General features: G+C 42.0%; 2 protein-coding genes across 8 annotated transcripts in view; one reads left to right on the forward strand and one right to left on the reverse strand.

The window, feature by feature from the left end:
• Positions 1-15,096, forward strand: part of LOC126988668 (uncharacterized) — a 114,754-nt gene that overhangs the window by 75,214 nt on the left and 24,444 nt on the right. For all 7 annotated transcript variants that reach the window (XR_007742422.1, XR_007742431.1, XR_007742424.1 and 4 more), the window contains one exon: positions 13,323-13,472. The gene's annotated coding sequence lies outside the window, so the exon portion shown is untranslated. The remainder of the gene's footprint in view (positions 1-13,322; positions 13,473-15,096) is intronic.
• LOC126988735 (uncharacterized) lies at positions 628-11,671 on the reverse strand. The gene is made up of 3 exons (XM_050847106.1): positions 10,719-11,671; positions 6,072-6,244; positions 628-5,528 (listed from the first exon to the last, which is right to left on the reverse strand). Exons 2-3 carry the CDS (start codon positions 6,233-6,235, stop codon positions 3,620-3,622), a joined length of 2,073 nt encoding a protein of 690 aa, XP_050703063.1. The 5' UTR covers positions 6,236-6,244; positions 10,719-11,671; the 3' UTR covers positions 628-3,619.

A 15,096-nucleotide genomic window follows, 5' to 3' on the forward strand; every position in this document is an offset into this window, starting at 1 on the left:
ATCTACAGGCTACTTGTATGCGACCAACGAAACATTCCAGCGTTATACCCAAGTGTGTGCTGAGGCTTGTACTTACTGATACACACACGTAAAACGTCTATGGTTCCTGATTTACACATAAAAAGTGAATTTCTTACTAAATACTTACGATATCTCTCACTAATAAAAATAAATATAATAATATAAGTTACACCTCCATAAAATATATGTGAATACATAAATATAAGAACTAACGCAATAAAAATAAGTGACATCACCTGTTTCTCGTGGTAAAAATAAGCATATTTAGAGAATCTGATATACACAATATAAAGACTTGCGCTGCTGGCGGACATACGGAAACATTACGTGACTTAGCGAGGAGCCGGAGGATGTGACAGCGCTGTCAGTTGTCGTATATAGAGGGGTTGCACTGACGTCACACCGCTTCGCTTTTGTTTTAGGAAAGACAGCTGTCAGCCATTTTGGGAGGCACGAGCGATCAGCTAAGCCCCTGCCCCCTGATGATGGCTGGCGTGTGCCTCCCGTCTTTATAACACAATCTAAGTGAATATGCAAAAAAATCTGTACAGTGAGGCTACGCTTTGTTATATAACTACCCATTAGGCCGTTAAATGATGATGGACATACAGCATATACATTTATTATCAAACTTCAAGATATATTTGATGATAAGAACAACGAATATATGACTAATATAACCCCGGGCAGTGTTTAGTAAGAACATAAGAACGTAAGGGGTTCGCAAAAAGCCCACTGGCCTATACTTGGTAACCCCTGTCTACCTACCGCGAGTGGCAGTGTAGCGCCTATCAGTAACAAGAATAGATGGGACACTAACACCCACCCACACAGTAATAGATGGACACTAACACCCACACCCACACAGTAATAGATGGGCCACTAACACCCACACCCACACAGTAATAGATGGGCCACTAACACCCACACCCACACAGTAATAGATGGACACTAACACACCCACCCACACAGTAATAGATGGACACTAACACACCCACCCACACAGTAATAAATGGACACTAACACCCACACCCACACAGTAATAGATGGACACTAACACACCCACCCACACAGTAATAGATGGACACTAACACACCCACCCACACAGTAATAGATGGGCCACTAACACACCCACCCACACAGTAATAGATGGACACTAACACACCCACCCACACAGTAATAGATGGACACTAACACCCACACCCACACAGTAATAGATGGACACTAACACACCCACCCACACAGTAATAGATGGACACTAACACACCCACCCACACAGTAATAGATGGACACTAACACCCACACCCACACAGTAATAGATGGACACTAACACCCACACCCACACAGTAATAGATGGACACTAACACCCACACCCACACAGTAATAGATGGACACTAACACACCCACCCACACAGTAATAGATGGGCCACTAACACCCACACCCACACAGTAATAGATGGGCCACTAACACCCACACCCACACAGTAATAGATGGACCACTAACACCCACACCCACACTGTAATAGATGGACCACTAACACCCACACCCACACAGTAATAGATGGGCCACTAACACCCACACCCACACAGTAATAGATGGACCACTAACACCCACACCCACACAGTAATAGATGGACCACTAACACCCACACCCACACAGTAATAGATAGATATTTATTGACCACAAATGTACATAAAACCAAAACATCATACATAAATCGGAAGTTATTTAAGAATGTTAGTCTCGTTAATATAACCACATTTCTAATTTGTAGTCCACATTCAGCACTTCCGCAAAATCTTTATATAATCGCTAAAATATACACAGCTCTGGTGTCGTTACTGGCGTAAAAATAGTTTTAAAAAATTAAAACTTTACAAATTTTGATAATTATATGAAACTACTTATATCTATAAATTTATAAAATACACTATGATAAAAACGTAAAAACAGAGGAACCCTAAAAGATGACGAATTCTCTAAAATAAATATACTAAAATGTTAATAGCCTGGACATGTTAAGAAGACACTCTAAGATAAGAAAATCTAAAAAAGAAAAAGAAAAACCTAAAGAAAAGGAACGTTCAAACAGAACAAATAAAAGTTAAAAGCAGAACAAATAAAAGCGTGACTAAAGGCTTGACATTTGGTACACAAACAGAACTATGCGATAGAACAATGACATAAGATTTACCTGACTAAAAAGACAGACTTACAGAACTAAGACAATAAACGAAAGACAGTTTCAATGGCGTATTGACAACATACAAACGACCATGACTCCAGTGTTCAGGAAGACAATATCAATGATATGTAGTAAGTAAGAAATGAACAATTCTTGCTGCGACATGTGCATCTTTTGTCATAAGCTCCTGCCATGTTGCAAAGTGGTGGTGTTCTCGCAATGGCTGTGTGAGGGCGCAAGACTCCACCACGTGTAGTTCAGTCTGCACCTCCCCACACGGGCAAAGCCGCTCTTCCAGGGGAAGGCGCCCCCTGCCCCGCCTATTCCACCGACCAGTCTCCACAGCTAAATCATGCCCGCACACACGTAACTTTGTAAACGATGTTCTATGTAAATCATTAAAAAACTTTCGTGTCAAATATAAGTTGTGGACAGTAAAATCAGGATTTAGGGATACATATGTCGTTCTTCTAGAAGAATTAGATGCTGCAACAGATTCTTTTAGGGCAGTAATCGCCTCACCAACATCATCTATTTCTTGAGGAATAAGATCAGAAATAAACCTGCCAGTTGGTACATTGCCTTCCATCGCGAGTCTTACTGCGTGTGACCATGGGTCGTCGATACACTAACACCCACACCCACACAGTAATAAATGGACCACTAACACCCACACCCACACAGTAATAGATGGACACTAACACCCACACCCACACAGTAATAAATGGACCACTAACACCCACACCCACACAGTAATAGATGGACCACTAACACCCACACCCACACAGTAATAGATGGGCCGCTAACACACCCACCAACACAGTAACATGTCGGGGAAAAGCTAAGGAGCTCTCTTGCGGTAAATATGTGCCTCCCAAAATGGCGGGCCTTTGCGGGGCAGCTGAGAAGTGATCAGCTGATCGCTGCTGATGACGTCACGTGCAACCCCTCTTATAGAGGGGTTGCACGTGACGTCATCATTTCATATTCTGATTCTGTTGTTTACTCATGCAGTGTTTTGCTCCAGAAAAAAAGAGTATTAAAAGTTTGTTACTTTTTGGAATGAAGCATTCTCTTTGAAATACAACTCTAACAATACCGCCTACAGGCTAAGGAACGTACTGAATGCTAGCCTTGTGTGAAGTTGTTGAATGCTCCCATTGGCACCAAAACCAGCTTCTTTCAAATCCAAGAAAATAAGCTTTTGTTTGTACTACTGAAAGGAATTTCAATATTAATAAAGTCAAGAAAAGTTATCGGCTACTTGAGATAAATTTGGGGGATTTTGAATTTGTTAAGCAAACGTTGTCACTTACGATAATCATGGATCTGAGGTTTTCCAGAACCGTAGTGCTATTTTGCATGGTTTAACATATGCAATGGGTGTGTTGGGTACTTATGCCATTGCCCGTTTATCCGTCCTTTCTGTAAACGCTCAGTAACATCTTCTCGACAAGTTCATGCTTACCAAGAACTTCCCGTGATCCAAATGACGCCAATTGTTTCATGGCCTTGTTCAGAACATCGGCATGCTCTCGAGCATGGGGCCCATCTAGTCTGATAGCCTTGATGATCTCGATATTTATATTCTCAATGTAATCAAAATGTTGTGAAGTGAATGCTTGTATTCTCATTGCATGGTGCAGTGCCTCCACAGTGTTCTGAGAAATTATTCTCCTATGGCTCAAAATATTTTCTTCAGTTTTGTTGATTTTTTTCATGATTTCTGATTTTTTTGAAAGAGCTGCATCATAAAGACTCTTCATATTGAAATTGATTTTCTCCCGCATCACATTTTGTTTTATTATAATTTTTTTCATCCGAACATGATCGGACAAAGGGTGACGGCAACCCTTGTTTGTGCACTCAGTGTTGGTATCCATATCACACGAGTATGACTTATTTGCTATTTTTGCAATAAAGTACCCTGCACCAAGTCCAAGTCCCACTGCAACAGTAAAGGGCAATGTTGCTGGGTTCATGGCCGCCAATGCTGCACCAGCTGCACCTACTGTTTCTGTGGCTGCCGCTGCTGCTGCACCAGCTGCAGCTACTGTTTCTGTGGCTGCCAATGCTGCACCAGCTGCAGCTACTGTTTCTGTGGCTGCCAATGCTGCACCAGCTGCAGCTACTGTTTCTGTGGCTGCCAATGCTGCACCAGCTGCAGCTACTGTTTCTGTGGCTGCCAATGCTGCACCAGCTGCAGCTACTGTTTCTGTGGCTGCCAATGCTGCACCAGCTGCAGCTGCTACTTCTGTGGCTACAACTGCTGCTGTTCCAGCTGCAGCAGTCCCTTCAGCAACGACTACTGCACCAGCAGCTCCGGCAGCTATAGCACCTGCGCCACAAACTGTAGCACCAAGGACCTTGTCTTCCACGCTGCCCCTGCAGAGGTGACAGGTCACCAAACACTTCCTGCAGTTGTGTGGATAAATACCATTTCCAGTATCATTTAGATCTTCATGAGATATAATCTCTTCCATCTCTTCCTTACGCCATTCCTTATTTTCAGATTCCTGTAATTCAAATTTATTGTAGAGTTTTTTATCTACATGAAGTGCTGCTATTGAGGTGGCTAGCTTTTTAATTCCTTCTTTCAAATTTTTTTTGCTTGTGTCAAAAAGTTTTTTCTCCCTGCGAACCCTATTGCTAACAGGCGGCGCACGGCTCAGATGGCTGAAGAAAGCATCGTACTGCTTCCTCATTTCTTTCCACCTTAAGGAGGCAATAGCAGCCTGGTTGTTCTCTGAGGTGTTAGTCGTCTTTTGGGGAGTGTAGATGATACCATTATCAAAGCGAAACATTCTTTTGAAGGCAATTCCTGCATTCCTCACTACGGCATCAACTGATGGCTCATCCACGCCATAAGTTGCAAGAAGACACGTGATCTCTGGCACACTGGCTCCTAGCAATGACATGATTTCCCCCAGCACAGCTTTCTGATCCGTAAACTCTCTGTTTACATTTGCCTTGGCAACAAGACCAACACAGTGAAGTTCATCAACACCAATATCTTCTGACATTAGGAACCTTTCCAAGCGAGACTTTACGTGTTCCTGGCGTTGTGCCCCCCGCGTGTCTGCCAGGCCGGGGGTGTCGATGAGCACAACGTTGTACTCGTGCCTCATGCCTTCCTTGTAGTGAATGGTGTACACATTGATGGTGTCTGTCTGGCTCTCCGTCTTCCGGCGACCATCTTCTATCTCTTCTTTGACCTTCAAACGAAAAGAATCGGCGAACTCCACTCCGAAGAGGTGGTTGAGTACAGCGTTGATGAAGGTGGTCTTTCCTGCACCTGTCTCTCCCAGCAGCATCACACACCTGTTGGGGGGTGCCAAGGCATTGTTAGTTACCCTGCCAAAAATAGCCCAAAATAGCCCAGCCAGAATATAACTTGAACCTGTGTCAGGCAAGAACTACCAAACTGTTGGTGTGATAAGGCAGAGCGTACAGCACAGCTAGGCCGTCTACGGAATGCAGAGATCTTGCCTCCATGGCCTTCCATGGCCCTCCTCACTTCACTGTCTTGGTAAAAATCATTGATCATATTCTTATTGAAAAGAAAAAAGAATTCAGTACTTCCCAAGTCTTCAACAGAGATATCGTGTCGTTATTTTCTGTTAATTTTAATTTATTTTGTCCTTGGACTGGTGGCTCTGGGTACTAACCTAGAATGACTGGTTATTCGGAAAATCCGGCCCTGGACTGTGACACTGCAGCAAGAGTTCAATATGTAATGTTTTTGCTTCATCAGAATGTGATTTTCTTTGTAACAGTGGCAAGAAGAAAAAACTGAAAGTATGGACGAGCTACTCCTAGCCAGGCATCCCACAAGGGAGAGGGTTGTGGCCCAGCAGCTCTGACCTGGTGGGACGGCCATTTGGGCGGCCAATGTGCACCACCCGGGCGCCTGTCTCTGCATTCTGCCGCGTCTCTTGAGGCTGAACGTAGTAAATATCGAGGCCATCTTCCCGCCGGGCAAAGGCAGATCGTCCCTCCAGCAGCTGTTTCACCTTAGAAGTCTCCATGTGTGGACTCTGTTGATGGAAAACATTAGGGTTGGGGGCATTTGTCTGATCCTATGTGTGTGTGTGTGTGTGTGTAATTCACCTCTTGGTCTGCTGCGGGTCTCTCTCGAGACAGCCAGCCGTTCCCCTACGGAAGAGCACAGAGCTCGTAGTACCGATCTTTGGGTAAGACTGAGACCACTCACTCACAACACACCGCGACAACGAGGTCACAACTCCTTGCCTGACGTCGCGTACCTACTCACTGCTGGGTGAACAGGGGCAACACGTGAAAGAAGATAAACCCAACTTATCTTCACCCGGCCGGGGAATTGAACCCCGGTCCTTCTGGTTGTGAGCCAGACGCTCTACCCCTGAGCTACCGGGCCGTGTGTATGTGTGTGTGTGTATGTGTGTGTTTGTGTGTGTGTGAGAGAGAGAGAGAGAATAACATTATTACAGTAAATACCCTATACTCCGAACACGGATCATCCCAAAATACCAATTGTCCGAATTTCAAAAAATGGCTGACAAGAATTCCAAATGCTCCTAGTAGCGCCGAGCAGCGAGGACTAGGAACTCAGGAGATTTTAATTTAGTCTCGGCGTTAACACCCGAATATTCAGTTCATTTGCGGACTGCATAGTGTCGTACATCGCCGAAAAGATGACTCCCACGGCTTCTACAAGTGCCAATCCTCAGGCGATGGTCGAGGACAAGTGAAAAAGATAAAGTGAGTTGAACATTACGTTTAAAATGAATTTTGCACACTAATCATATTTGGTAAGTTGCTACAAATGAGTTAAAAGTGAATATATTAAGTGAAAACCCAATACCCTGCCGGCCTCGACTCGACTCCATGATTGTCAGAGGGGTTCGCCTTTGTCGGCAACCTGGCAGCTACTCTCAAGACGAGTCTCAGCGGTCATTTTTTTAAAATGGCGCCATGTTTACGACAACCACGACTTTACTGACCGATTAGCCGACAGTCGCAGACGGTCTTGACGACAGTCTTGCAGACTGTCTGTGAACTGGTTGGCCGACCAGATGGCCAGCAGTTGCCAAGGACTTGGCCGACTGTCTTAGCGACTGTCTTGGCGGCAGCCTTGCCGACTGTCATCGAATTCTACCCAGGAATTTCAAAGGATAATTTGGCCGTAAACATCTTAATAGCACTCTCCATGGGTTCCGGGGTATATGGGCTACAATACTTAGGCCGAGACTTTCCGCTGTATCTAGGGTTGCCACCCATTCCTTAAAATACGGAATCGTTCTGTATTCGAGAGTGAAATGTAGCATTCCCTATTGAACCAATGCGGAATTCCATTTGTTCAGTATTTGGCGTCATGAGTGGTCAAGCAGATAAAATTCAGTATCTTAAAATTGTAGTGAGCGCATTTTTCGGTTAGTCACAAGACCAGTCCGTAAAATTTGTCAAGGTTCTCCTAAAATATTTGTAACAAACTCGACGCAGCGTCTCTCCCTTTTCCTCCTGGCCTTACCAACAGCGGGCAGCGGCTGGCAGTCATGGCAGCTCGAGAAATTTGAAGAGTTGCCACCTTAAAGTATGGATCCGTTCCGTATTGGAGAGTGATCGAGATGTTGCATTATTCCACATTTTTTCTAATTTTAGGGTGACGACCCTAATTGTGTCAATCACCCCAAGAGGGAGGCAGCAGGAGTGCGTGCGTGCTGTGCTGGCACCCAAATTTGTGCCAGTGAAACGTAACCATGCCCAGAAGTTGTTGTTGTGCTTGTGATTGCAAAATGAAATTACAAATCTTATGATGGCGGCAGCGTTTGCCAATATTTCTGAGCCGCCAGTCGTCACGAATTAACGTCCTTCATTGTGCTAGAAATACACTGCCGAATTTTGGTTCACGAATGTGCACGAATATGCAAGTCATCCTGTGTCGTGTACAAGTTCGGCATCTTTCTTGCCTGTTCTCGGCCTTTCGGGGACACGTCTGGGTCCACCGCGCGACTTTTGACAGTATGTCACTACCGCCACGAGAGTTTCATGTTGCATGAAAAATTCGCGGTCCTTCGCCGAATGTGCACGAATACATTTTTTTTTCTTTTTACATATGGCGCTCCGGTAGGCTTATACTACCTGATGATCGGCCCGAGCCCATTATGGCGCAGGCAATTGTTTATGGTGGCGCCATTATTATTGGCTCATGCTGCCCCTCCCGGATCTCATTCTTGATTTCACTTGCGCTGTACAGCTTCTTCTAGAGTCCGGGTTGATGGGTGGTCTTCAGGACAACATGTGGTAGTCTTAGGCCACTCGGCGGTGACTGAAAAATCCGAGGTGGTTAGCGGCGAATTCGAACTAACATCATGGACAACTCGCCGTATGCGAGGCCGGCACGCTAATTACTCAGACACCGCCTCCCAGAATTGTCGCTGAAATGTCGTCGATATATCCCTGACAATTCGGCTTCCAATTCGCGGTGATTGGCGAATTGTCGCCGAAATTTGACCGTTGAAATTTGAATTTTGCTGGCGAATTTGTCGCCGACATGTCGCCGACTATTCGTGTTTGTCGCCGAATATTTTGGGACATGTCCTCAATATGTCCCTGAAAGGCCAAGACTATTGGGGAACATGTCGCCGAATATTCGCCGAATAGTCGACGAATTATTCAGGACACGATAACCGGGTGACGGGGAGCAAGTAATTTTTTATTATTATACCCACGCCAGCCGACACGATGATTCAGTTCTGCACCCGCCGCCACGCTCGGGCATCACACGTTGCACCATTGGCATCAACGGAAGCGTAGAATCCGTAGATGAATTTGTAATTGTAGTCAACCACACCGAGCAGGACCAAGGAAAAAAACTTATAATTCAAGTACAAGGATCCGGTGTTAGGTGGTCGTGTGATCCGGATGTGTTTCCGGTCGATGGCTCCGACAGGGTGCTCCAATTCCCGCATCTCCGAGAAGCAACTTGCTGTGTGTCCCCCCAGTCCTCTGGTGTCGCGGGGCTTGCGAAGTTGCGATGACCTCGTCCATGTACTCGTATGTATGTATATATATATATATATATATATATATATATATATATATATATATATATATATATATATATATATATATATATATATATATATATTTTACGTGTGCGTCTATAGCGCCGGTAGGCTTTTCTTGAGGGGCCTAGATGGTAGTCGGCCCCAGCCCGTCATGGCGCAGGAACGTGTTTAAAGTGGCGCCTTCTTCTATCTATCTATCTATCTATCTGTCTATATCTACATCTACATCTCTATCTATATATATATCTATCTATCAATCTATCTATCTATATCTACATCTACATCTCTATCTATCTATCTATCTATCAATCTATCTATCTATATCTACATCTACATCTCTATCTATCTATCTATCTATCCATATATATATATATATATATATATATATATATATATATATATATATATATATATATATATATATATATATATATATATATATACAGTAAAACCCCGATTATCCGAAAGCGGATTGTCCGAAAAACCGGATTATCCGAAATTGATCTGGATAATGCAATTAAATTTTTTTTTCTATACTAAAACGTTATAAAACATCAAAAATAAATAAAAGTAACTACATATGTACTATATTAACACATTTAAAATTGATAAGAACAGTTAAAATGAATATGCTTTCTAATACGTATTGCCGAAATAGCTTGTAACGAATAGATCAATGTATTAGACAAAAAACATTAAACAAACTCTCAACAACACCACGTCCGCACCTTCGCCCCAGCAAGGACGTAGGTGCGGCGAACGAACAAACTACTGCACGACTACTCTCACACCGTACTCTCAAGACAACGACACAAACACGACTCCCCTCTCCACTCCATGCCATGCATCAAGGTCACACTTGCAAGCTTGCACAACCATTCACAATCGCACTCTGCAACATTCACAATTCAGATCTGCAACTCTCACAAGTATCAACATACACTGGTCCAGACAAGGAGACACACAGACAAACATACAATAAAACATTTACATCACATGTTTTAAGCGTACTACTTTGTTTAACGTAGCGTGTGTTTGTTTGGTTTCATTGTTTACATCGTCAGTCGGCGGCAGTCGCGTCACACACTTCACACTGGGCAGTCGCATCGCGTTCTACCTGTGCTTCGACCTCACTTCTTTCTACATCACCATGCCGAAAGAAACCGGGAAAAGGAAGAAAGTCGTCCTTACCATACAGCAGAACACAATGCCGACGATCAAAATGGCGGCCATAAATCCGGATTATCCGAAAAATCGGCTTATCCGAAAGAGGCTTCCCCCCTTCCATTTCGGATAATCGGGGTTTTACTGTATATATATATATATATATATATATATATATATATATATATATATATATATATATATATATATATATATATATATACACACACACACACATACACACACACACACACACATACACACACGCACACACACCACTGGTAAACAGGTAGCCTACTGTATGTACAAAGCGTTGCTCCCGCCTCAGAGGGTGGACTTGCGGCGCCTTAAGCAGATACGACGCCGTAACTTCGTTTCAGAATCCGCCCCCAGCTGCCCCGTGCACTCTTGCTTTTGCTTTTAAGATTTACCACTGAAAAGGGGACAGGGCCTTTGCACAAAGGCGGCCCTGTAAGAGTGGACGAGCGATGCAAACTCGGGGCGGTTGTTGGGAAGCCTCCGACTCACTCGGTGCTTTAATAACTGGCCACGCTGGGCAGAGTTGCCAGGTGTGTCTCTTTGTGAAGAAACGGCGATGGTGGTGCCCATGCATGTGTGTCGAATGTTTTAGATATATTGTAAATATGAAATGGAAGTACTTGGATACAAAATAATAAATAGTTAAACTTTAATATAATAATACTTAAAATACATTTGTGTTATGCACGTCTATTTCATGTGGTGATGAATAATTTTCTTTGTAAACTGAAGGGTGGCAGCAACCCATACCACCACACGTATACCCAACCAAAAGTTGTTTACATCAGGCGCGGGATTGTTTAATCAAACCTGATAGAACAGGGAGACTGGGGGTAAATATTTATTCTTCTGGTGCAGGGAACATCCAGGGATCATGTGACCTATTTCAGTTCCCGACATGGCAGCCTCCCATACCAAAATTATATTGTGAACTAGGGATGGCACTCGTTCCTTAAAATGCGGATTCCTTCCGTGTTGTAGAGTGAGATGCTGCGATCCGTTTTGAACCGATACGGAACGCCTATTGTTCCATATTTAGCTATCTGAATGGTCAAGCAGATAAGACTCAGTATCTTAATTAAATTTGTAGTGAGCGTATTTTTCGGTCAGTCACAAAACCAGTCCTTTAGCGTATGCATTTGTTAAGGGGGGCGGGTTGTTATATGGGCTAATCCCATGTTAAAATGTGTATGCTCTTGTTGCTTAATTCTCCTCCTTTATTTTATGACCATTTTTTTTCATTCAAAAAGCATTTTAATCAGAAAGGATAGGAGAATAAAGTTTACCCTTTTATTATTTGTATAAAATAGCAAAAATATTTTTTATCGATCGATGAATAAAAAATCAGCATAAAAATATTCATCAAAATTCAAAATCAACTTCAAACAAAATGTACTAGAGTAGGAATACTTCCTTTTGCATAGTTTTACAAAACTGGAATAGAAAAAAGTAGTGTAATACGAAGTTTATAGGATGAGAAAAAAAAAAAACATTTCAAGAAAGCAACCGATGAAAGTTGGTTTGTCGGTAAATTTGACGTGTTGAACCTAGAGACTTGCATTTCGCAGGCTACATACTGCAATATGATATAGAGAGTAAGTAGACAAAGTTTCTCTTACTCACCATCACTGGTTGTGTATATGTTACAGGGAAAGTGTGAAAGCAGTCATTTCATGAAATCCCTAGTGAATTTGTGAAATGGATTTTTCATTTTGCTAAGTTATGGAACCTAACGTAACCTATCCTACCCTAAACTACCCTAACCTAACCTAGCCTACCCTACCCTAAAATAACACTAACTATAACATAACCTTACTTACAAAATTATTCAATGTTATGTTATTTTAATAATGTTATGTTATGATAAGTAAGGTTAGGTTAGTCTGGGTAGGTTAAGGTAGTTTAGGTTAGGTTAGGTTAGTTTAGAGTAGAGTAGGTAGGTTAGGTTAGTTTAGGGTAGGGTAGGGTAGGATAGGTTACGTTAGGTTCCATAACATAGCAAAATGAAAAATCCATTTCACAAATTCACTAGGGATTTCATGAAATGACTGATTTCACACTTTCCCTGTAACATATATAGGCCTTTACCGGTACTTGACCCCACCACACAGAACAAGATCTCAGCTTCTTCATGATTTTTTTCAGCATATTTCTGATAAAAAACAGGGTTTCATTTCGCAAAATGAATGACCTTCAATATAAAAAAAGGCATCTGATATGTAGTTATACATTTTTTTTCTCGTATTTACAGATAAATTATCGAATATCATATGTCCACTTCTAAAAATTCAAGAAAATATCAATTAGCTGAATGGCTCCGTTTTCTTTATAGTTAGTGAGAGAGAACACACAAAAAAATATAATAATAATTTCAGTTCATGTAAAAAAATATTTCAGCGTAAAATATCGCCCAATAGCGTCTTTGCATAATGAAATACATTAACTTATAAATTTTTCATTACCGTTTTTACTTAAAAATAAAGAAAGGGAAAAAAAATCGTCGACCAATTACAACCCCCTAAAGCGTCGTCCTGAAATACATATCAAGTACGCGACGTAACCTCCCTCCCCCCTTCCTCCTGCCTCCACCTCCAGCGGGCAGCTGCTGTCAAGCTTGAGAAATTTTGGGGTTGCCACCCGTTCCTCAAGCTACGGATTCGTTCCGTGTAGGGTCTTGTATGTAGTGAGCTCGACCTGTCACCTGGTTGAAACTCTGCCAGATCGAAACCTGTGGACCTCTGGAGTTCAGCGAAGCTAAAGTTACATTTTTATGTACCAAACTACTAATATATATATATATATATATATATATATATATATATATATATATATATATATATATATATATATATATATCTTTCAGCTTCATGTGATGGAAGACACTTCTGGTGCAGTACTGAGCCCGGAGAAGTCATCCCTAGATGAGTCGGTGCGGGAGTTAGTTCGCCGTGGCTTCCTTAGTGACCCGGAAGAGATGCTGTACAGATATGGAGAGCTGGATGACTTCTGGAAGGTGAGTGATGTGAGTATGGGTATAGTAGTACCTTTAGATAAAAATAGAGGAGAGTGGAGGGCATGGTGAGCTTCGTTCAAACGCAGCACCCGCAGATGATTAGTCCCTGGTGCCACTGTTGCCATGTGAGTATGAAATGTTTTGACGCCATGATAAAGTCTAAAATTTTCGGGCGGTTTTTCTCTTTCTTTATCCTGTGAGACAAATTTCTCTCCTTAATTATATATAAGGGGGTACGGGACACCTCAGGTCATCTAACTAAACTATCGGATATTGCGATGAAACTAAGTTGGCATCTATGTTGCCTACATTTTGTGCGAGTCAGAACAATGTATGTATACTTATATGTATACTTATACGTATATATGTGCGTATACGAGTAGCGACACTCAAAATTACACAGCACCATTGATACATAACCAATCACTTTAATTTTTTGGCTGTGAATAGTCTTTAGGTATGCCTAGAGCCCTATGGAAAATGTTCTGAAAGTTTCCCATATAGAAAGGCATAATGGTATTTATTTTATTATGTTCGTTGAACATCGCGTAAAATCGTGTTTTTTTGTCACTCTTTCCTCTTAATACTCCTATCTCCTTTACCCTATCAGCAATATCTAATCATAGGTCCCTAGCTACTTGTACAATCAACATTCCCTGCACTTTTCACGTAAATATGATTGATTTTAGATTTTCTGCGATTAAAAAAGACAAAATTTAACCTTTAACTCGGTCCATTTAAACCCGCGCCAGACATTTAAAATTTGCACTACGAGGAAAACATTGCTCGGGGATTATTTTTAGATGGTATAAGAACGTTTTTAATCCAGTTTTACAAGATGCTATATTTTGACCAAAACATCCCCCCCAGGTGTCGCGTACCCCCTTAATTAACAAAAAGTTTGATTTCGCTATTAAACCGTGGTGGACTTTAATGAGTGTTTCGTCGCTTCTCGGAAAACGTGGCACATGTGTTCTACTGAGTGAGTAATTGATTTTTTTAAGTGAAGCCAGTCTTCCTTTATGTTGCAATCATCTAATGGTTTTATTTCTGTTTGTTTTTGTCGGATTTCTACGAGATTTGCTCTTTTGAAATCAGGCACCATTGTTTTATTTTCAGTCACTGTTGTTTGAGTTCTAGTGTCGATCGCAAGAACCGAAATGTTCTCCTTCCATGACATTACAGACTAGATTATCTTGTGTTGCTATAACAAGGTCTAAACTCGAGTTTGTTATTGTGTCGAGTTGGTTCAGTAACCACTTGACTTATGTAGTTATTCTCTAAAAATTAAATCATTCTATGTGACTCGCTTTCTGTACCCGACAATGTCGCCCATGCAGTTAATATGAGGGAGATTAAAATCTCCTAATATCAGTGAGTCACTAGCTGTTATTAATTAAGGGACTGCCATAAAACGCCGTACATTTCAGCAGCACCTTCGAGAGATTGACCCGGAGACCGTTAAGTGACGGATATATTTGCATTATTTTTTTACAGTATTTACACACACGCTCAAATGTTCAACATTACCGGCTCTAGGTTGAAAATAGGTTTTTTTTTCATACATATAAAGAGCGACACCACCGCCTCTGAGGTTGACACGATCTTTGTGACACCACCGCCT

Source organism: Eriocheir sinensis, chromosome 6 (assembly GCF_024679095.1).
Source record: "Eriocheir sinensis breed Jianghai 21 chromosome 6, ASM2467909v1, whole genome shotgun sequence".
In the NCBI taxonomy this organism is placed as follows: domain Eukaryota; kingdom Metazoa; phylum Arthropoda; class Malacostraca; order Decapoda; family Varunidae; genus Eriocheir; species Eriocheir sinensis.